This window comes from Arthroderma uncinatum (genome assembly GCF_011692745.1).
Source record: "Arthroderma uncinatum strain CBS 119779 chromosome Unknown scaffold5, whole genome shotgun sequence".
In the NCBI taxonomy this organism is placed as follows: domain Eukaryota; kingdom Fungi; phylum Ascomycota; class Eurotiomycetes; order Onygenales; family Arthrodermataceae; genus Arthroderma; species Arthroderma uncinatum.
This window is the reverse complement of record NW_022983867.1, coordinates 468,203-489,301: the sequence shown is the minus strand read 5'-3', so window position 1 is coordinate 489,301 and position 21,099 is coordinate 468,203. Positions and strand designations below refer to the sequence as shown.

The following is a 21,099-nucleotide window of genomic DNA, read 5'->3' as shown; positions in this document are numbered from 1 at the left end:
ATCTATCCTATCGTATCGCCCACAGCTGATTCGAATGGAACACACTTACCGTACCATATCCTTTTTCTCCGTTTCTCCTTTTCTCCGTCTGCAGTTTCATCTCTTTCTCTATCTCGCTCTCTTACATATATTCTGTAAACGTCCAGGCTATCTTTAGAATATGTTTCCATTAGGTCCTTGCACTTGCTTTCTCTCCAGCGTACTCCGTAGTCAAAGCACCCTCTGCTCGTGCCCATCTTCGATCTCTTCGGCCTGCCAGTTTCATATCAGGATAATCATCACGTGTCCTACCCTGTTTAGGCCGAGGTAGCTCCCTAACTCTTCCGCTTAACCGCCAACCTCGTCCCTGTCGACGGCAAGGCTGATATATCGACTTGTTTTATGCATAAAGGGATGAACCGAGGGCTGCCACTGAGCTCACTGACCTTTGCCTAAATATATTACAGTTATCTTAAGTTCGCAGGCGCCGGACATAACGTCACTCCATCAACACTATTGAACCTAAGCCTTCCCGCTCCCATAGGCCAATATTTATGTCGATGAAGATGGAGTAAACTGACCACACTCTATTCGCAGCCCCGAGCCGAAAGTAGCAATAGGTCAGAAACGATATACCGGCCTGCTGGTCTGGGCCTCCGTGTTGAAGGTTCGGGTAAAAGCCCTTGCTCCAGCGAACTTGAAGGCTGACAGAACGATTATCACTAAGCGGTTACTAACAGCGCCGTCTGGCTGTTTTATCCGACTGAAGGGTTCAGGGGTTCCTGAGTCATGATCCTTCGTGTACGGGACTGATGATCTATATGTACTCGAGGCATAACGAGCGTTTGGGCCGCGTCCGAAGATTTTTTTGGCTTGCAAATTTTAACTCGAGCCCTTCAGCTTGCGCCATGACGGCGAGATGTCGCCAAAGCTTGAGTTAGTTGAACAACTTGGTTTGACATGAAAATGTTCCGCATATCGATCAAGTCATGCTGTCCTTCTCTAAGGATCGCGTCTGCATCCAAATGATTGCCACGGAAAGATGGCGTACGGCTCTCATTCTCCGAAGATATTTATGTCCCCGAAGACATTTATGGGCCCTCGTATGAAGGCCATCCTTCAAAACATTTCGACTGATCTACGGAGTACTCCGTGCTGCAGGGTGAAAAATCATTTCTCGAAATACTGGGTCCAGCCGACGACTCTAGGCACTCAGTATGGAGTGATACGCCGTACCGGAGAGATCGCTACTGACCCTGGTTCATATATCCGGGGGAGGTCAACCCGAGATCTTCGCCCAGAAACAAAGTGCCAACTAGTGGCATCGCCAAGTTCATACAGGTCAAAACCCTCACCTCTTATTCCTCACATACATCGCCATAACCAACGCCACCAGCCTATCGATCCCAAACTCGCTTGAAAGTTCCTTGTTCCTAAAACGCTTCAAGCTTCGATCTAAAACGCGGCTCCAGGTCGCTACCGCACGGCTCGACGAAGCGTACGGGCAGCCACCGTCAATCTTAACTGCCCTTAGACGTGGCAAAAAAGATCTTACTAAGGGAGGAACTTGCCGACATCCAATGCCATGAACATCTCGCGGTCCGATGGCTTGTGGCATGCTTCTATGATACCAACCTTAAACAGCCATGGGTGTGTGTAGTGGTGATGGCGTGGGATGCCTTGAACTTGCTTTTCTCATCCATGTCACGACTTTTAACTAGGGGTTAAGGGTTCGTTTGATATATGAACGATGAGGCGCCGACCTTGCCGTGCAAGGGAGGCTGGAACTGTACTCTGTACATTCTAGTTATGGATGCCACATGGTTTTAGGGTGGTAAGAACTCGATAGAGAGTTCAGCCGTTGACGTGAGAACTTGCCATACCCTTGCGTCCACATCGCCCATATTTCATACCCTTACTGGTCCTCTTTCTTGAAAACCCATGGGACCTTGAAATTTTTTTATTTTTATTTTTTTGAGCCGAAGCTCCGTCGGATGAGGCCTTATTACCGGGCTATCAATCAGTCTTACCCCTTACACCAGCGAAACCAGCCTCGCTAAAGATGGATACAGGTTGGGAGATAGGCAACGGGCAACCCAGCGACGATAAGGGCCCTATGATCATTGCAGCTGCGTGGTTTGGCTTCGTTATTTCGACCGTGGTAGTATTGATCAGAGTATGGGTACGGACATGTCTCACTCGTCTCTTCGGCTGGGACGATATTTTCATAATTCTAGCATTGGTATGATATTGGTCTTCTTTATCCACGATTGACCTATGGACTGATCACCCATCAGATTTTCGGGTGCGCTCATTCAGCTTTAATTACGGCGTCTGTTGATTCTGGCCTGGGATCCCACCAGGCCCAACTCTCTTTGGGTCAGATAATACAAATGACCAAATATTTCTGGATTTCGGGACCCATGCACGACTTGGCTGTGAATTGGGGAAAAGTCTCTGCCATGCTACTTCTTGTACGCATTATAGACAAGGCGAAAAGTCAAGCTCTTTATTTCTATGCTGGCATAGTTTTGCTCACTCTCGTCAACACGGTGGACGTGTTTATCATCCTGGGTCAATGCAGGCCCATTGACGCTGCTTTCAATCGAACGATCAGAGGAAGATGTTGGCCGGAAAGCGTTGTGAAAACCTCTGCTTATTTTCAAAGTGGTTAGAATACCCCATACCCCCATCGCAAGGAAAGGAACTGAATACTAATATTACTCCATAGCTTGCTGTTGCCTGTCGGATTTAGTCCTTGCCGGGTATCCTATCATTGTGATATCCAAACTGCAAATGCCACTGCGCACAAAAATCACTCTTTCAACCATCCTCTCGCTAAGCCTACTGTAGGTCTCTTTCCATTTATATCTAACGTCGGCTTTTTTTTACAAGGTCTTCTAACGCTTCCGTCTAATATCAATAGTGCTTTTATCGCACCTGTTATGAAAGCTTATTACATCTCCCGTCTCAGTCCTCGTATGGACTACGCCTGGAAAATGTCTGACCTGGCTATCTGGGGAGCTCTCAAACACTACCTCGTCATCATCACAGCTTCTATACCTACTCTAGCTCCCTTAGCTAAACATGCCCACCACATAACGTCTTCTGGCGGACTCAGGATACGATGGTGGCCATATCCCGACAGCCGGTCCCACTCTGCATCATACGCTCCGAAAACAAAATCAATCACCACAGTTACCGTTAGCTCTACACCTAGCAAGAAATCTTATAGTGGAAATTACAGCGCGTCCACACTGTCAGGAGACTATGGCTACCCGATGTCTAAGTATAGTGTACGAAGTGGACGGAGCGGGCGAAGCGGACGAAGCGGACGCGGCGGACGCAAACAACAGCAGAGTGAAGTGACCAGCTGCAGCCAGGAGGCTATTCTTGAGGCACCGGAGCCCCATCGGGATGAGATTACTAAAGTGACAGAGGTTCTCATACGCACGGAGAGCAAGAATAATGTTGAGGAGTACTGGGAACAGAGGATCAAGCCGTGGGAAGCAAGGAGTCCCGTATGATGTGGCTACTGTTGGGGGCGTACAAATATTTTTTTTTCTTTATCCAGGGTGGCAGCTTTGAGGCTTTGGTTGTTTATTCATCTCGGATTTGGCATCGGTGGTATAATCCACCAAACAGGGCGCTACGGAGCATTGGAGGTTATAAATCACTTCTGGGAGTCTGCGGCCAGGTGCGGTGTATTCTAGCAAGCGGTGGGTATATTGGGGCCTACCACGTAGGCGTTATCTATCCTTATAATTTTATTCACTTCATCAGATCATATATATATGTACAATATAGCTCTATGGTTTGTTCTGTAGAGGCGCGTGTCCACATCGGGCAAGAGCCGAGGCATAAGCCGGCAGAACGTCATATGAACTTCTCGGCCTCCTCCAACCCGCGTTTTCTTCGTCGCAGGACGAGAAATCACAAGCAGAAAAAGGGAAAAGGCCGTCGGTATCTCTGCCTGCGATTTGGCTTTTTATCTCGGGTTTGGTCGCTTCGTCGGTTTTATCTTTTTACATATACTGTGCACTTCGCTCCTTTTATTCTTCAGTGTGACCATTTCGCGACTCTCTCCTTAAACCAGCGCGCCAGTCCTTATTAACCGGGCCATTCGAAGTAACGATACTTATATACCTCCTACAAGATGTCTCAATCTCAAGCAGCTGCTACTACGGTAGCTCAGAAGCCCAAGACTGCGCCTACCATTGCTGCGCAACAGAGTGACAACATCGCGCACGCTTTGGCCGGAGCCGGAGGTGGAATCCTGTCTATGGTCTTGACGTACGCATCGCTCCCCCGTATATCTAACACGAATGATCGGTTTTTCTCGAAGTGCCTGCGCTGACTGGGTTCTACGTTGCTGTATAGATACCCGCTGATCACTCTTTCTACTCGAGCGCAAGTTGAATCGAAGCGTGCCCAGTCTTCTACCATCGAAGCCATCCGCCATATCATCAAGCGTGAAGGCATCCGAGGACTATACTCCGGCCTTGAGTCCGCTGTATTCGGCATCAGTGTAACCAACTTTGTGTACTATTACTGGTACGAATGGACCCGCGCTGCATTCGAGAAGGCCGCCATCAAAGCTGGCCGCGCATCCAAGAAACTCACAACCGCCGAATCCATGATCGCAGGCGCCATTGCCGGCAGCGCCACGGTTATGATCACCAACCCCATCTGGGTCGTCAACACACGTATGACTGCCCAGCGATCCTCCACTGAAGAAGGAGGTGCCAAACGGGCCAAGACTACTCTGGAGACGTTGAAGGACCTCTTGCGCCAGGAAGGTCCAGCTGCGCTCTTCTCCGGTGTCCTGCCGGCCCTTATCCTGGTCATCAACCCTATTCTGCAATATACCTTCTTCGAGCAGTTGAAGAACGTTGTTGAGCGAAGGCGGAAGATGACTGCCACGGACGCCTTTTATCTCGGCGCTCTCGGAAAGCTACTTGCTACTTCCATCACCTATCCATACATCACTGTCAAGAGCAGGATGCATGTTGCTAACAAGGATGGGCCAAAGGAGAGCTTGAACGATAAGTTCAAGAAGATTATCAAGGAGGAAGGATGGGCTGGTTTGTACAAGGGTACGTTCCCATCTATACAATCTCTTTTGTAGCCATCGGAACTAACCGTGTTTATAGGAATTGGCCCCAAGGTCAGCCAAAGCGTGCTCACCGCAGCCTTCTTGTTCGCATTCAAGGATGTCCTCTATGACAGCATGGTTGCTCTCCGCAGACGAAGCATCCGCAAGTAGATATATACTCTCTACCAGGCACCCTTACCTCTTATTCTGCATATCTACCATATCTACTGATACTGTGTAATGTCAGAGACGGGTGGTGTAAGAGTTAGCAACACTGTATAAATACAAAATCTAGTTAGCTAGTCACGAATATCGATACCTTACATGACTTCATCCTTCCACTGGTTATATCTCATATCTCTTAAGTATATGCGTCTTTGTGACAGTATAGTGTAGGCAGAAGATATCTGCCAGATATCACGAAGTACCCCTTACTTTCAAAGTTAAAGGCTGGACCTGTGGCTCAATGGTAGAGTATCTGAGTCCGGATCAGGAGGTTGCAGGTTCGAGTCCTGCCAGGTTCGATTAAAGCATTTTTTTTTTCATTTTTTTTTTTTTATTTTTTATTTCCTGTCTATTTCTTTTATATTATATACTATCGCTCCTTTTCACGTATTAACCATTATAGTAATTATAAAGCGATATATTATAAAATTATATTCTGGGCGAGATAATATTAGTTGGAAGTGGATGAAGTAGCCAATAGCAGGTAGTATATATATTACATAAGCATCAACATCTACTCGTCATTTTTCTCCAGACGCGACTTCACGAAACGACAAAAATTAAACAATATACACGCTGTTGCTCACTCGACAAGCGTCGACTCCTCGTTGTGCCCTTATTTTATCTACTACGCAGAGGATACGCCGTGTACATACGCTGTTCATACATAGATACCTCTTTTACCTTCATTAATTTCGTGATCGGATAGATCCTCCCGAAAGCCTCTCCACACACGAAAGCCGCCCCTTAAAGTCGTTTCTTGGGCCCGAGAAATAGACGGCGCCTCAGTTGTTTAATACTAAGTTCGAATATTGGGTGATGTGAAGAGTTAAAGACCTCGAGATTAACACACTAGGCGTGGATGGTAGGTTTATGGCGTCCTATATCAATATCAGACCCATTGAAGAATTAACTGTTTATCAATTTGTAGACCGTCGAGGGGAGAAAACGAACGTGAGATAACGTGTCTTATGGCGCTTAAAACCTCGCTATCACGAAGAACTCCGCTCCGAAGTCATTTGGCATCTATAAGACTAGATGATGACGACGATGACGAGGACGATCCAGAGCAGGTGGCTCAGCAGCTACTTAACCAGTTTCTCCGTCGTCGGAAGAGTTCGCCGTCTCCTATAGGGATATCACCTGCTAATCCGTTGAAGAGGAAGGCCGAGTCCCTAGCTGATGAGCCAGAGTCTTTAAAGTTGCCGCTATCAACGACGGGCAATAATGCTGAAAATCCAGAGAGACATCTCGAGTGCTCAGAAGAAGGCACCGTTTTAATAAACAAAACGCACCCCTCGGAGTATCATGATGACTCGGAGAATCACAGCCCCAATTTAATAGAAAAGGATGATTTACCCTCTCCTGGCCTTAGCTGGACTAAGCAAGATAATAACACTCAAGATGTGTTATGTACAGACTCAGATGGCCCTAGCAGGCCTTGGGCTGTGTTGCCTGAAGCAACGCATAATAACAATAACAACACCTTAGCATCGGAAAGTTCCTGTGTCGAATCGAACCATATTCTGTTCTCTGAATCTGCAGCCGAGGATCTTCCTACTGCAGCATCCTTCAATTCGGTACCTTCATCCCCCCTGGAACAGCAACAAGAAAGGCCCGTCGTTACACAGTTCAAGAGACCTAGGGGAAGACCTCCAGGCCGACCCAAAATGACTTCTCGTGCAGAGGCTAGATCGTCAAGGCGTCCGCGTCGTGCAACGACACAGCCAATCAATTATTTCGCACCAATTCCTGGGTTTGCGGGATATGAGTACGATGAGGAAGAACAGGAATCATCAGCACCGGAACCAATGATCTATGAACCGCCGCCACCTCAACTCCCAAGCCCAGCAACCAAACGAAGTATCGAGATTACTAGACCAAGGGTTTTGTATCGATCTCAGACCCGCTCCATCATTCGAGAGCCACTCAACCCAGTTTCTCCGGGCCATGAGCCGTTGCTAGAAGACGACAATGCAGATACCGAACTACCTTATAGCTCCGCGGAGAGGAGGAGGAAGAGCGGGGAGTTGCTCTCGCTAACGCCCATTGGAGAGGAGGGTATTATTTTCCATGTTGACTTCTCGAAGGGCGAGATGTCAGCTGTCTATTCGTTCCTTACCGGCCAAGTACCTCCAGATGATGATATACCTCTTCAGGACCATCTCTTCAACGCCACACGCTTCTTAAATACCGAGTCAATGAACAGACGTGTCCGAAGGCTACGGGAGTTAAACGACGTCTTACCATCTGGTTTTGAGCTGGGCGATTTGTTTATCCCAGTTTCAATTGAGGGGGATATCCCCAAGAGCTTCCACAGAACTGTGAAGCGGATTGGTAAAATTTTTGGTCATTCTGTTGAGAAGTATCAAGCGGAGGGGTATAGAAAGATGGTTGAGAAAATCGGCCATGCCGCCATCGCTGATACCATCCGGGAATGCAAGGCCCTGTCAGGGTTAAATTGGAGGAATTCCCTTGCCATCTCGACGTTTGTCGTAGATGCGCAGGCAGGAATGCTCTCTAGTATACCTTCACGCCTTGCAGCCTATCCGACCACAACCTTCTCACCTCAGGTGCACTCGGTGTGTTCTGATATACATCTGCCCTCTGCCCTCTTGCGATCTCGTGCGCTGGGGTATACGCGCTATAGAGGAAGGAACCCTGTCAATGGTAGCCTACGAGATATATATTCTCAAAAATGGGAGTTGTGGAAAACCTGGACTGGTGCCTCACACGACGTAATGGCCTTATCTTGGGCGCCGGACGGGACTCGGTTTGTTGCTGGCACTACTGCGCACTGTGAAGAAAACAACATGCAGTACAACCGTAACAACAATCTACTCTTAGGGGATTTGGCCATGGAGTCAATCAAAGAACTACCTGACCACCGAATTCCTCGTCCTCTAATCACTACAGGAGAATTCGCGAATCAGAGCACGTTTAATACCCTTGGTCCCAACCTATACATGACCATCAGTGCAGTGCAGTGGTCCGGAGATCGCTTGTTTACGGCCAGTTACGACAAGACCGTGAAGGTGTGGAATCTCCAATCTGAGCCAAAGCTATGGGAGACTCAGCCAGAGTCAGACGAATGCGAATCTCAACCAAAGTTAAATTGCACCCATACTCTATATCACCCTGAGAAACTTGAAGTTATGTCTGTCTCCAACTTACAGGGAAACCTTATAGCCACTGGGTGCCAGGACGCTAAGCCAATTCGAATATGGTCAGAACGAAATGACACCTATGATTGCCTTCCATTGAAAACCTTTTCGAATTTAATGCCATCTTCATTGGTTTGGGGCACAAACCCATCATGCGCTGATTTGCTTGTGACGGGGTTATCTCGCAAAGGCTTGAGAACAACCTTCTCGTCTACTAAATGTGGCACACTGGTTCTCTGGCAAGTGGAAAAGCCGAATGTCAGTGTTCTAGGCGAATGGGAGATGTCACAGCATATCAGTGATATCAAATGGCATCCCTCTCAGCCCATTTTCATGGTCGGATGCTCAACACCTACGGCAATAGTTAGATTGGCTGAGACGCATGACCGCTCATTCCTTCGATTCTATGATCCTGTAAGGTCGAAGCACGAGGTCAACTCCTTCCACTGCCCGGCACTCGATATAAATGAGGTTACCTTTTGCCCGTTAGATGATAATTATGTCACCGCGAGCTGCACAGATAACTTGACCTATGTCTGGGATCGCCGCAACCCATCCCATATACTTCATAAGCTTGGGCATGGCAAACCTCTCAATCAGTTAAGTGAAACGGTTCCACAGGAAGAGGATGACACTGGTGTCTGTATGGCAGTGTGGGGCGGGCCAAACTTCTATACTGGGGGCTCTGATGGAATCGTCAAGTGCTGGGATGTTAGGCGCTCCTCAAACGAGCTGGTTGTGGATGAAATTGCCACTTTCGGCCATGGGATAATGTCCGGCGCCTTGTCTCCTGATCAAACAAACATGGTTGTCGGGGATAGTAGCGGGTCAATCCACATCCTGTCAACTGCACCATTTAGTCACAAAAATGGCCAGAATCTTGTTTATGAGGAAGCACCAATCGATACGCGGAATGGGGCAGATTATGAAATAAGTGGTATTCTAGAGTCGAAAAAGCTACTTGAATCCGGACAGCTAACGAGACATCCGACATTCGGTGTTGGCCAAGGGGCTTGCTACGACGGCCCTTACGCAGGCTGGGCTAGACCAGCAGGTACCCAACCAGACGATATGTCAATAACCCCTCTGGAACCGAATATTCAGGCTCTGCAGTTGGACGGTCCTCCTATCAGTGAACGAAGTCTTCTCACCGAAGAACGCCAAAGCCTTGTTTTAAAACATGTCACACTTGCAACGACCCGTAATAAACGAAGCACATCTACAAAATCCCCTCGCAAGCGCGCTCATCTTGAAACCCCGAGGAGAATCTCTCAAAAACCCCGAGATTCTCCTCGGGAAATAATCGACATCAGTAGCGATGAGAGCGATGCTGTCAACCCGAAGCGCACTAGGAGACTGTCGTTACGGCAGCGCTCAAACGCAACCCCAATGACGTCGTCACCATCAAGATCGAGGAATTTTCAAGTAAAGTCTGAACCAATGACGCCATCACCATCAAAACTACAGGGTTTAAGAATGACATCCAAATCAATTTCACCGCAAAAGTCAATATGTATTGATTTAACCGCCGATACATCGGATGGTGACTTTTCTTCCTCGACTTCGGTCTCTTCCTTTGCAACTTGCGTCTCAGATGTGAAGGGTCATATAACTAAGGACGACGACCTAGATGAGGAGGATTATTGGTGGCCCTATAGTGCGGATGTTATAGAGCTTGCCAACCAGTAGGAGTTAGATACCCAATTAATTAATTAATTTTTATTATTTATTCAAAGTAATTTTGAACGATTCTATAATCTAGATTCAATTTATATGCCTAGGTAAATTTCCCTATTAGATAGTTAGACAAAGTTAATTACAGAAGGCTTGGTCAAAGTCTTAATGAACTTTTTATATTTGGTCAAGTACGTTAAAATAGAGCCATTGGCAGGCCTTGTGCTACAGTGCTAATTGATATGACTATTAGTTGAACAATAACGTCGATCTACTGTGGGTGAAGTGAAGTATAGTAAATACGCTTCCAAGTGCTATCTATCAATAAACAGATACAGGATCTAGCTGTGAACACCACATAACCATCTTTAAATATATCGAACAATTAAAGAGATTAGACCAAAGAGCGCGATAGACCCAAGTCTAGATCTAAACATCAAGCATTATGGAGTTAACAAACGGGTGTCGCAATGCTTCCTCGGCGGTTGGGCGCTTAGCCGGGTCAACCACAAGAAGATGCTCAATAAAATTAATACACTCCACAGAACATATTTCCCTAGGGAGTTTTTGCAATTCTTCCCGCACTGACCCAACAGTTATGAAGGGAGTTTCCTTGCCAGTTTTAGGGTGCATATATCCGCTTACAGCCAGTGCTGCGGCCATTTCAAAGTCTTCTTTATACTCTGGAGTTTCGGGTATATCGATAGGGCCGACAAGCCGGTGTATTTTGCGAGGCACCACGCCGTATGGTTTCCTTCAATGATCTTGTCCCAAGACCCAAATAGGGTGTCCGACATAAGCCAATGTGTAAGCTACGTAATTAACGTCAGATCCCAATATTCTCGGCAGGTCTAGGCTGGCAGGAATATACATACAGTCACCCCCAAAGACCACATATCAGATGGATGCCATACTCCTAGGCCCTTCCACACCTCAGGAGCGCGTGTTTCGTCAGTCTGAGCACCAGGGTTATTCTTGGCAATGCCCTCCGAAAATGCTTTTGTAAAGTGTAAGTAATTCATGTTTCACAGACTATAAGGTCGGGAAATGGGGGATTACCATTGTCCAAATCACCTAGCTTAACGATAGGCAAAGAGGTGTCGATGTTGGATAGAAAGATGTTATTTGGATTAACATCTGGATTAATGGACATTAGTACATTAAAAGATGATATTTAGAAATAAATACTCCCTACCTGTATGCACACCCTTCATCTGCTGGAATACCAGCAGCGCCTCAAGAATCGATCTGGTAACAATTTGAGGTAGCCTTGGATTCGAAAACGGTCGGCCAAATGGGCAAATTTTCCACAAATCTGTGTCCATCCATTCCAGAACCAATCGCTTCTGTATTTTCGAGGGTGATGGGCTCCAGTCGTCGTGTTCATCTTTCTCGATGACGTCCACTACTTGGCGAATATAAGGGCATTCTTTTATAACCGGTAGCTGATGGGCGCGGAGCTCCCGCTCCATAAGGAGATCCTTCACAACATAACTACACGCGTTATGATTCACGGACTTATTGGCGGATGAGCAGAAAATAGAGACTTACGGCCTATTGCTGGCAGCGACATGCGAGCTCTCGGCTGATGGGATGATGGAGGCTTTAAAAACCGAGGGTTCTTTGAGGATTTCGAGTAGCTTGTACGACGCTTTGTGACCCTTTAGAGTTCGATTTATAGAGAGTGCCATGGTCCGTTGAGCTAATTGCTGTATTTTTATCTGGTAATTGGATAGACGGTAGTTAAAGGTAAGGTTGACAAAATAAGGTTGACTCCTCCACAAGCCTAATTTTGATCAAGCTTAAATCTCAAAGTTAACTAACTCCTAAGTTGGAGTTAATATGAAGCAGATTTGATGCTGAATTATCTAATGGTTTACGGAGTATACCTACTCCGGGTGTAACTAGCGGATTGGCGATCATTATATATTGCTACGCGCGATATAAGGAGTTAATTCCCTGGCTAAATAATCTATTGCTAGCGTCGACACTCTAACGCAGCCGATCAAAATATATAGTTCATGGAATGTGCCAACGAGCAGGTAAAAGTTCATTAGTTGAATATTTGTTGAGCTGAATGCTCTATATACCTGATTTTTCATGAAAGATTTCCACTAGGTCATTGTAGGGCCAAAATTCAGTCATGGAAGTTTTGCTTACTTAAGAGTTATCCTCATATCTACCCCTGCTATAAAACGTTTTCTCGAAAATGGCAGATTGAAAAAATCTCTCGACGTGGTTGTCAGGGTTAGGATAGTTATTGGCCTCCCGATCCTTGTGCTTAACTGGCTAGTTAACTAGTTATGCGGCTGACGCTAGACCCCGGTTTATACCAAGTCGCCAACTTCCGCTAAAGGCTCTCATCCCCAACCCCTTTACGCCCCTAATGCAGACATTATGTGTGTTGCCTCTGCGCAATTTTATGATGCCTGGCATGCCCAGCCAACGCAGCTAGGATACCATGTACTTTCCATTGGATAAATTGGTTGCTATCATACTTGGTATTCGGAGTCGGAGCAACCAGCAAGAATCCCCGCATATGATATCTACCCGGCGGTCCATAATGTCCGCTACCTCGATTCCTGTCTCTGGTGAATGTCAATATAACACCTGCTGGCACTATTCAGGCACTGTTACTGGTAAATCTTCCTTACAAGATACTCTTGTCTATATTTCCTATCGTTACCCGCCATGACAGACATTGAACTGGATCAAAAGGCAAATCCAACCGGCCTCAAGAGTTACAAACGCATATCCAACTATGCCGATCGGAAGACCTGGATCCTCTACTGCGTATCCTTTACCTCTGCTATCGCAGCCGGTTCGGCACTTCCGTCGATGGATCTAGTTTTTGGCAAGTTTGTGACGACTTTTAACAACTTCGCCATTGGTGCTGTTAGTCCTGGTAGTTATAGGAGGGAAGTTGCCAAATACTCGTAAGGCCTTCCAAAAATTTCCCAGGGTGGATAAAATGTGATCTAACATGGACCAGCCTTTATTTGGTTTATCTGTTCATCCTCAAATTCATTCTCGTCTACATTCACACTGTTGCCGCGTCTATAGCGGCCATTCGGGCTACAAAATCATTGCGGTTGGACTTTCTACGAAGCCTCCTACGCCAGGACACGAGTTACTTCGATTCGAAAAAGGATGGCTCGCCCTCTGTCAAAGTCACTGCGAACGGCAATATTATTACAAACGGCATTTCAGAAAAGCTATCAATCTTTGTTCAAAGCTGTGCTACTTTTGTGGCCGCTTTTGCTGTCGCGTTCGGAGTGCAGTGGAAGTTGACCCTCATTACCACCTGCATCGTCCCGGCAATCCTTATTGTTACCGGTGTTTGCATGAGCATCGAGGTGAAGAGTGAGGACAAGTTGATGGCTATCCTTTCGCGCTCTAGTCTGGTTGCCGAAGAGGTTTTTTCAAGTATCTCGACCGTTCACGCTTTCTGGTTGCAGCCGGTGATGGCGAAGCGCTACGAAGGTTTCCTTGCCGAGTTAGAGAGTGTAGGAATAAAGAAATCGCCGAATTATGGTACTTTATTCTCCACTGAGTTCTTTTGCGTTTACTCGGGATACGGCCTTGCCTTTTGGCAGGGCGTCAGGATGTACGCTCGTGGCGAGGTTGATGAGCCGGGTGATATCGTAACGTAAAGTGCTCGCTTTCTCTTCGCTGCTGATGCGTTACTGATTTATCTTTACAGTGTCATCTTCGCGGTAGTTGTTGCGGCTACATCTCTGACCCACATCGCTCCCCAGATCATAACAATCACCAAAGCCGCCGCTGCTGCTGACGAGCTCTTCCGTATCATCGACAAGAAATCAGCTATCGACTCCCTCTCGACCGCTGGCTTGACACCTGAGAAATGTGTTGGCGAGGTCAAACTAAACGCTGTCAAATTCGCCTACCCATCTCGTCCAGAGACGCAAGTTCTCAATGGCCTAGACCTGAATGTGCCTGCTGGCAAGGCTACGGCCCTGGTTGGCGCCAGCGGTTCAGGGAAGAGCACGATAGTTGGACTCCTTGAACGCTGGTACGACCAAGCAGCCGGTACGATTCTACTTGATGGCATCAACATACAAGAGCTCAATATTGCCTGGCTACGCACACAAATTCGTCTTGTGCAGCAGGAGCCCGTTCTCTTTAGTGGGACAATCTTTGACAACGTCGCTTTCGGCTTGGTAGGAACACAGCATGCAGAGGCTTCATATGAGGAGAAGCTTGCTTTGGTAAAAGAAGCTTGTAAAGAGTCTTATGCGGATGTGTTTATTGAGAACTTGCCCAAGCAGTACGATACCCAAGTTGGTGAGCGTGCACGCATGCTTTCTGGAGGGCAAAAGCAGCGCATCGCCATAGCACGCAGTATCATATCCCGGCCATCCGTTCTCTTGCTAGATGAAGCAACGAGTGCTCTTGACCCGAAGGCAGAGAAGATCGTTCAAAGCGCACTAGAGAATATCTCTGTTGGCCGGACTACCATCATTATTGCACACAAATTGTCTACTGTGCAGAAGGCGGACAATATCGCCGTCATGTCCGCTGGTAGAATTATTGAGCAGGGAACGCATCATGAACTCTTAGCCAAGGATGGTGCTTATGCGAGGCTTGTCCGTACGCAGGACCTTGACAACAAAAACCGCAAGACTAAAGAGCAGGATGACTTGGTAGAGCTCGATGACTGGGAAGAGCAAGACGACTTGGAAGAGAAGGGAATCAATAAAGAGAAAGATGAGGAGAAGCCTAACATGACCCTGTCATTGCATCGCACAGGGAGTGTTTGCCCAGAGTCTCTCCCCGTGGATGAAAAAACTAGAGCACTTTCAAAGGAGACTATGGGATACAGTCTAATCCAGTGTCTATGGCTTTTGATAAAGGAGCAGCGGAATCTATGGGGATCCTACTCGATTTTCGCTTTTGCATGTATTCTTGGAGGTCAGTTTTGCCAGACAGTTCTAACAGACAGTCCTACAGTATCTTTTCTAACTGGTCACAGGTGCTACTTTTCCAGCACAGGCTGTCATTCTAGCGCGGACACTCGAAGTCTTTCAGCTGCGCGGTAGCGAGGCTGTTCGCCGTGGAGACTTCTGGGCGCTGATGTTCTTCGTTATAGCTCTTGCAAACTTCTTCGTCTACTTCGTTGTAGGATGGACGGCTAACATCATCATTCAGGTGAATATATCCCACTCCTCCTTTGGTTGCGGTGCGTTCAATCCTAACTATTATATACCCTACAGGAAGTAAGCCGGAGGTATAGGCGGGAACTATTCAGAAACACCATGAAGCAAGATATTGCATTCTTCGATTTGGAACATAACGCTACCGGTGCAATCAGCGCTCGGCTATTGATTCACGCCTCGAACTTGAACGAGCTCTTGGGTATCAACTCAGGTTTAATTCTGATCAACATCGTCACTATAATCTCTGTCTCCGTCCTGGGCATTGCTTATGGCTGGAAGCTCGGCCTCGTGTGTGTCTTTGCTGCTCTCCCTCTGCTGCTTCTTAGCGGTTACTTCCGTATCCTCCTTGAGTGTAAGCTGGAGGAAGATACCTCTGCACGCTTCGCTAGCAGTGCTGCCATTGCAGCAGAAGCGGTCTCGGCTATCCGTACGGTGTCTTCTCTTACACTAGAAAATAAGATGCTTCAAATATACCAGGAAAGGCTAGATATGGTAGCAGAGCAGTCTGTGAAGGCATTGACTTTTACAATGCTCTGGTACGCCTTGACGCAGTCCATTACCTTCCTAGCGATGGCCCTAGGCTTCTGGTATGGCGGAAAACTCGTGTCTACTCACGAGTACACCAATTAGCAGTTCTTTGTAGTGTTTACTGCCGTCGTGGTTGGTGGTGAGAATGCAGCTTCTCTTTTTCAATACACTACCGGCATCACAAAGGCAACAAGCTCTACAAACTACATCTTCTGGCTACGCCGGAGAGTACCCCCTATTGACAATAACTTTTCAGATGAGCCTTCTTCAGATGACTTCTCAAATGATAATGGAGCCGTTGCTATCGATTGTCGAGCTCTCGCCTTTGCCTACCCTTCTCGCGCACACTCAAACGTCATTTCTGGCATCAACGTCAAAATTCCACCAGGTAAATTTGTCGCCTTTGTCGGCCCATCAGGTTGCGGAAAATCAACGATGATCAATCTCCTCTGCCGCTTTTACGATCCAACCTCTGGCTTTATCACTGTTAATAACCAGGCAATCCACGAGATCAAGCCGCAAGACCATCGCCGGTGCATAGCGCTCGTCCAGCAAGAGCCGATACTATATCAAGGCAGCATCCGCGAGAATATCGCCATGGGTCTGCTTGAATCGAAGGAAGCAACAGACTCACAGGTGGAGCAAGCCTGTAAAGACGCAAACATTTATGATTTCATCTTATCACTACCGGAAGGTCTAGGGAGCGAAGTTGGCACTCGCGGTTCTAAGCTTTCTGGTGGCCAGCGCCAGCGTATTGCCATTGCTCGGGCTCTGATCCGAGACCCGAAGGTGCTGCTCCTTGATGAAGCGACAAGTGCACTGGATACGGAGAGCGAAAAGATGGTCCAGGATGTTATGAACGAGGCTACCAAAGGTGGTAAGAGGAGCACGATTGCTGTTGCTCATAGACTGAGTACCGTCAAAGATGCGGACTGCATCTTTGTCTTCCAGGGAGGGAGAATCACCGAATCAGGCACTCATGTCGAGTTGCTTGAGAAAAAGGGTGATTATTACGAGATGTGCAAAGGCCAGGCCTTGGATAAGGCTTTAGGTTGAGAGAATGGAGGCAGGGTCTTCACACCTTCGGTTCTAAACTCCTTATAGAAAAGAGAGTGAGATACGTTTGTTACTAGATATTTCCTATTTCAGTACCTTACTCTTCAATATATGGTTCTTGGTTCAGGGGTTGGTCTACAACCGAGCGAGTTATGGAGTGATAAGTCTCTACTCCTATTCTTGCCACATTTACCAATCCAGAATACATAAGTTATAAAGCTTGTTGGCTTTCTTTTCTATAAAGTTGTGACTTTGCTTCGGGGTGCCAACCTTGTGGTGATTTAATCGCATATTAACAATACATGCTCCGCTGATGCTTAAGCTGTATATAGGTATCCTGCCCCGATCATAAGCTCATACACTCATGGCACTCAATTGAGATTATCAACCGTCGGGCTTTCTACTGGCTCTATATTCAGCTATAAGTCTGTTGCTAATTTCTAGCAGGGCGGAGATAGGCGTATGTTTTGATGCTACAATTTTCAACAATCGGCATGCTTGGAACATAATCTTGTAAAGCCATGTAGAGTCTCTATATGATAAGCACAATTCTAACATATAAATATATTTGCTGCAATCAATTGTATCCTTTTCTAAATTCTCTACATATCCGGGTGGAGTGGTTCATTGGTTTTCACTTCTACGATGACGTTGTAGTTGCAAATCAGACCATTTTCTAAATTGTGGAAATCCTCGTATAATTTCTAGAAGATTGACATGCAAATACACAACAACATCCTCGTTAGTCACCGGAGAAAGACTCAAAACTAACTATACTGATTCTTTAGTCGATGAGCTCTCTTAAGCGATCAAATATCTATCTTAGGTCCAAGATTGAGCAGGAGGATCAACATTCTATCGTGATAATCGATTGCGGGGAACCGCGCACTTCTCACCCATGAACAGCGAAGAAGAGCGAACAATACAAAATGAAGACCTGGCCGAAGAAATCGAAGCTGTCAATGCTATATATGACCCCTCTACGATAACACTTACAACTTCATCTCCAGACGCAGACTCGTCGTTACAGTACACGATAATTCTCACCATACCGAACCACGAGAACCTCTCATTCCTACTTGGATTCGATCCTGAATACCCGTTGACTCCCCCGCGCGTACTTGGGCCTGCGTCCACTGGATCGAGAGGTGAAGGAAAGAAGTGGGCTGATATATTAGCGGACTCTGCTGGGAGGGTATGGACCGAAGGCTCCGTGTGTCTTTACGATTTGATCGTCGATGCGGAGGAGCGGTTTGACGAAGCTAAGCCTACAGAGAATGATACTACAGCTACAGCCCAGGAGGCTACGCCTACAACTACTGTCAACGAGAGTGAAAAAAGCGGTCTTCAGTCGTTGGGATTATCGGCTCCTCCGCCATGGGTAATATCTGACCCTATCATCGAGAAGAAGTCCATATTCGTTGCACGAGCAGCAACTGTCCAATCCAAAGAGCAGGCTGAGAAATACCTTGACTATCTCCTTGCCTCAGAAAAGAAAGTGGCTTCTGCAACACATAATATCACCGCATGGCGTATTCGACAACATCAGCAGTCTTTGGATGGCCAACAGCAGCAACCAGGTCGTGACACGATCGTTCAAGACTTCGACGATGACGGCGAAACAGCGGCCGGCGGGCGGTTGTTGCATCTCATGCAGCTGATGGATGTGTGGGATGTCGTGGTAGTAGTGACACGGTGGTATGGAGGAGTGAAGCTGGGACCTGATCGGTTTCGAATCATCAATGCTGCTGCGAGGGATGCGTTGGTCAAAGGCAGGTTCGAGGCGAGTCAACCGACGGAGAAAGGGAAGAAGAAGGGAAAGAAATGAAGAGAATCATATCGAACATGTTTCTCTTCGTTGATAGCCATGGTCACTGGCCTTAACTACGTGTTTGGGATCGATAGGACAAGAAGGCACCTTCGTCGTTTTTTTCAGATGCTGAGAGGCCGTCTTCTGCCTGACCGGTCATTTAACTATATGGGGAACCCAAATGTGCAATCGATCGGGCTGGAACATCCACCTGAAACGGGATATACCACTGTCACATTATGGTTGGGAAGTTGGCTCAGCAAATAATAGAGAACTCCGAGGCTTCTCTGGTGATGTGTGGTCTCTCGCTAAACGACCTGATATCGAGGTTGTGATGCCATGGAGGAGGGGCTTTCAACCCGCATTAGCAAGGAGGGGAAATGCGGCGCTATTTGGTTATGAAACAAAACGTGTCATAAATAGGCAGTTAAACCCAAAAATAAAGGATGCGTTGACACTGATGTCTATATGGCACCTACATATGCCAAGTGACATGTTTCAAGAGCCTTGGTTGGCTCTTGAAGCTTGTTCTCGCCATTCCAGCCATTATCCTTACTTTGTAGTTATATGAGGAAGTGCTATAGGGAGGAGCGAGATACACCCGACAAAGAAGCGAGCCGTTTGAGGTTCACTTGCGGGTATTGCATGGACTGGACCAGAGGAGGTGTTCTTTTTCCTTCAACTTCGCGCCCTACCCCATGCATCATCTAAACCGCTGCAGAGTCCCATGAACCGACTATGCCTTCTTCGTAGCCTTCTCGGGTGCCGCCGTGAAGTGAAGATATTCATAGAATCTATCAGGGATCGGCCCTGTAAGTAGTATAAACCCAGTATTGGGTTTGGATTGTCTTTGCCGCCGAGCCATGGATCAAGGGTTTTGCAATTTTTAAAGCACAAAGTCGACGCCCCCTTGTGCACAAACAGCCTTTTCAACCTGAGCCTTCATGTTTCTCAAAAGAGATGTAGGAGGAATATGTCGGAGGCTTGTGAGGTGTCGACAACGCTATCAGAACAGAGACACGGGTCGAACGAGTGGTTTTCGGTCGACTTTTGTGGGAGTTGCCGCACTTGTGGATTAGCCGTGGTCGGACTTTCCTCGTCGCCATGGATCAGCCCCCGACGGGTGGAGTTGGAAGTTGACTTCAATAACGACGTCGTTTAAGAAGTAGATCCCGCCATCCATACGCATATGACTGTCTACAAGGGTGAATACCTGGGGATCACGCCGTTGCCAGCGGTTTAGCCTGATAGGAGGTTCTCGCGAGCGGTGAAACTCCCTGGCCTTCAAGGCTCACACCGTCATGGATGGACCACGCCTGTGAATATATATGGATAAAATGCCGTCGTGCAGGAGCACACTCCGTCGTCGATCAGCACAAACTGCGGAGAGCCAGCAAGGCGTTTCAGGTTTTCATTCCAGATGCATTCGAGTGGTTGTTCACCCCTGCAGGGGCTTGGATCTCTCACAAGCCAAATTAACTCCATAAACCAATAAGAAATTCGCCCTGGCATATGGGAAAAGCAATGCTTTTTTCAAGGTGGATCGTATGCTGAGATCGGAGAAGAGCGAGAGTGGCCTATTCGTAGATCTAGCAAGGGCCCCTTTGCTAGGATCTTTTCACCTAACCTATGTGGCGGGCTCTACCTACGCTGACAACTGCAAGAGAGTCAAGGATACCAGCCAATAGCGGGGAATCCTGGCCCTCGTTCCTCGCCGGCGGTTAGGACTCGAGATGTCCAATTCGCCTGAGATCGTCCATTTCGGATGTCCGTTTCGCAGGGTGGGTGCATACAGGCTCCCTCTCCCAGGGCCCTCACATCGGCTATCCTTTTCGTTGAACGGCGGCCCCCAAGTGGATGAGATGGATGCCCAGCTGGCAAGTTAAGCCGTTTGCCCTGGCATACGCGCAACACGGCAGCGGTAAGAAAAAGTTATTCTTCACCCAGCAGACGAATGAGGGAGAGAAGCCCAGCACCACTAGGATATCTCTCACGCAAGCTTTTCAGTCATTACGTTCCTACCCCTGAACACGGACGTTCATTCTTGGATAGCTGAGTGTGGCGGCAAAGAATGCCGTTTCTTTCTTTCTCTTTCCCAATTCTCAGCGCAGCGATCAAAATTTTCCTCTATCGAACACAGATTGTCCGTATGGAACTCGCATGTAGCCGATACGCTGAGCCACTCCTCAGCCAGGATGTAAGTTGTGCGACATACATCGTCATTTTTCCGCAGCAAACAACATGGTAACGCCTCAATCTACGTGGGGCTCTTCATGGTTTCTTTTTCGGAGCAAACCTAGCGTGTGGCTGCGTGGAGACTGGAGATAGCCAATCCGCCAGCATAACCGCAAAGGAAAACTCGGGCGCCAAAACTCCTGCTCCAGATGCCCC

At 47.4% G+C, this 21,099-nt stretch overlaps 6 protein-coding genes and 1 non-coding gene across 7 annotated transcripts; 6 read left to right on the top strand and 1 right to left on the bottom strand.

The window, feature by feature from the left end:
• Positions 1–2,775: 2,775 nt before the first annotated feature.
• Positions 2,776–3,506, top strand: GIQ15_06535 (uncharacterized protein; the record flags this gene model as incomplete). The annotated part of the gene is made up of 2 exons (XM_033553952.1): positions 2,776–2,828; positions 2,906–3,506. 2 exons carry the CDS (start codon positions 2,776–2,778, stop codon positions 3,504–3,506), a joined length of 654 nt encoding a protein of 217 aa, XP_033403467.1.
• Positions 3,507–4,135: 629 nt separating this feature from the next.
• GIQ15_06534 (peroxisomal membrane protein PMP47B) lies at positions 4,136–5,245 on the top strand (the record flags this gene model as incomplete). The annotated part of the gene is made up of 3 exons (XM_033553951.1): positions 4,136–4,272; positions 4,360–5,075; positions 5,133–5,245. 3 exons carry the CDS (start codon positions 4,136–4,138, stop codon positions 5,243–5,245), a joined length of 966 nt encoding a protein of 321 aa, XP_033403466.1.
• A 281-nt stretch (positions 5,246–5,526) lies between these two features.
• GIQ15_t0038 lies at positions 5,527–5,598 on the top strand. The gene has a single exon. It is a non-coding gene; the product is annotated as a tRNA-Arg (tRNA).
• A 1,371-nt stretch (positions 5,599–6,969) lies between these two features.
• Positions 6,970–10,152, top strand: GIQ15_06533 (WD repeat protein; the record flags this gene model as incomplete). Its single annotated transcript, XM_033553950.1, has 1 exon — positions 6,970–10,152. The coding sequence occupies one exon, from the start codon at positions 6,970–6,972 to the stop codon at positions 10,150–10,152; it is 3,183 nt and encodes a 1,060-aa protein (XP_033403465.1).
• A 626-nt stretch (positions 10,153–10,778) lies between these two features.
• Positions 10,779–11,828, bottom strand: GIQ15_06532 (uncharacterized protein; the record flags this gene model as incomplete). Its single annotated transcript, XM_033553949.1, has 5 exons — positions 10,779–10,949; positions 11,013–11,134; positions 11,197–11,274; positions 11,333–11,631; positions 11,689–11,828. The coding sequence occupies 5 exons, from the start codon at positions 11,826–11,828 to the stop codon at positions 10,779–10,781; spliced, it is 810 nt and encodes a 269-aa protein (XP_033403464.1).
• A 1,000-nt stretch (positions 11,829–12,828) lies between these two features.
• GIQ15_06531 (multidrug resistance protein 1) lies at positions 12,829–16,898 on the top strand (the record flags this gene model as incomplete). The annotated part of the gene is made up of 7 exons (XM_033553948.1): positions 12,829–13,073; positions 13,130–13,786; positions 13,841–15,069; positions 15,131–15,306; positions 15,372–15,741; positions 15,792–15,901; positions 15,948–16,898. The coding sequence occupies 7 exons, from the start codon at positions 12,829–12,831 to the stop codon at positions 16,896–16,898; spliced, it is 3,738 nt and encodes a 1,245-aa protein (XP_033403463.1).
• An 898-nt stretch (positions 16,899–17,796) lies between these two features.
• On the top strand, positions 17,797–18,726 carry GIQ15_06530 (impact family protein; the record flags this gene model as incomplete). The annotated part of the gene is made up of 1 exon (XM_033553947.1): positions 17,797–18,726. The coding sequence occupies one exon, from the start codon at positions 17,797–17,799 to the stop codon at positions 18,724–18,726; it is 930 nt and encodes a 309-aa protein (XP_033403462.1).
• Between the last annotated feature and the right edge of the window lie 2,373 nt (positions 18,727–21,099).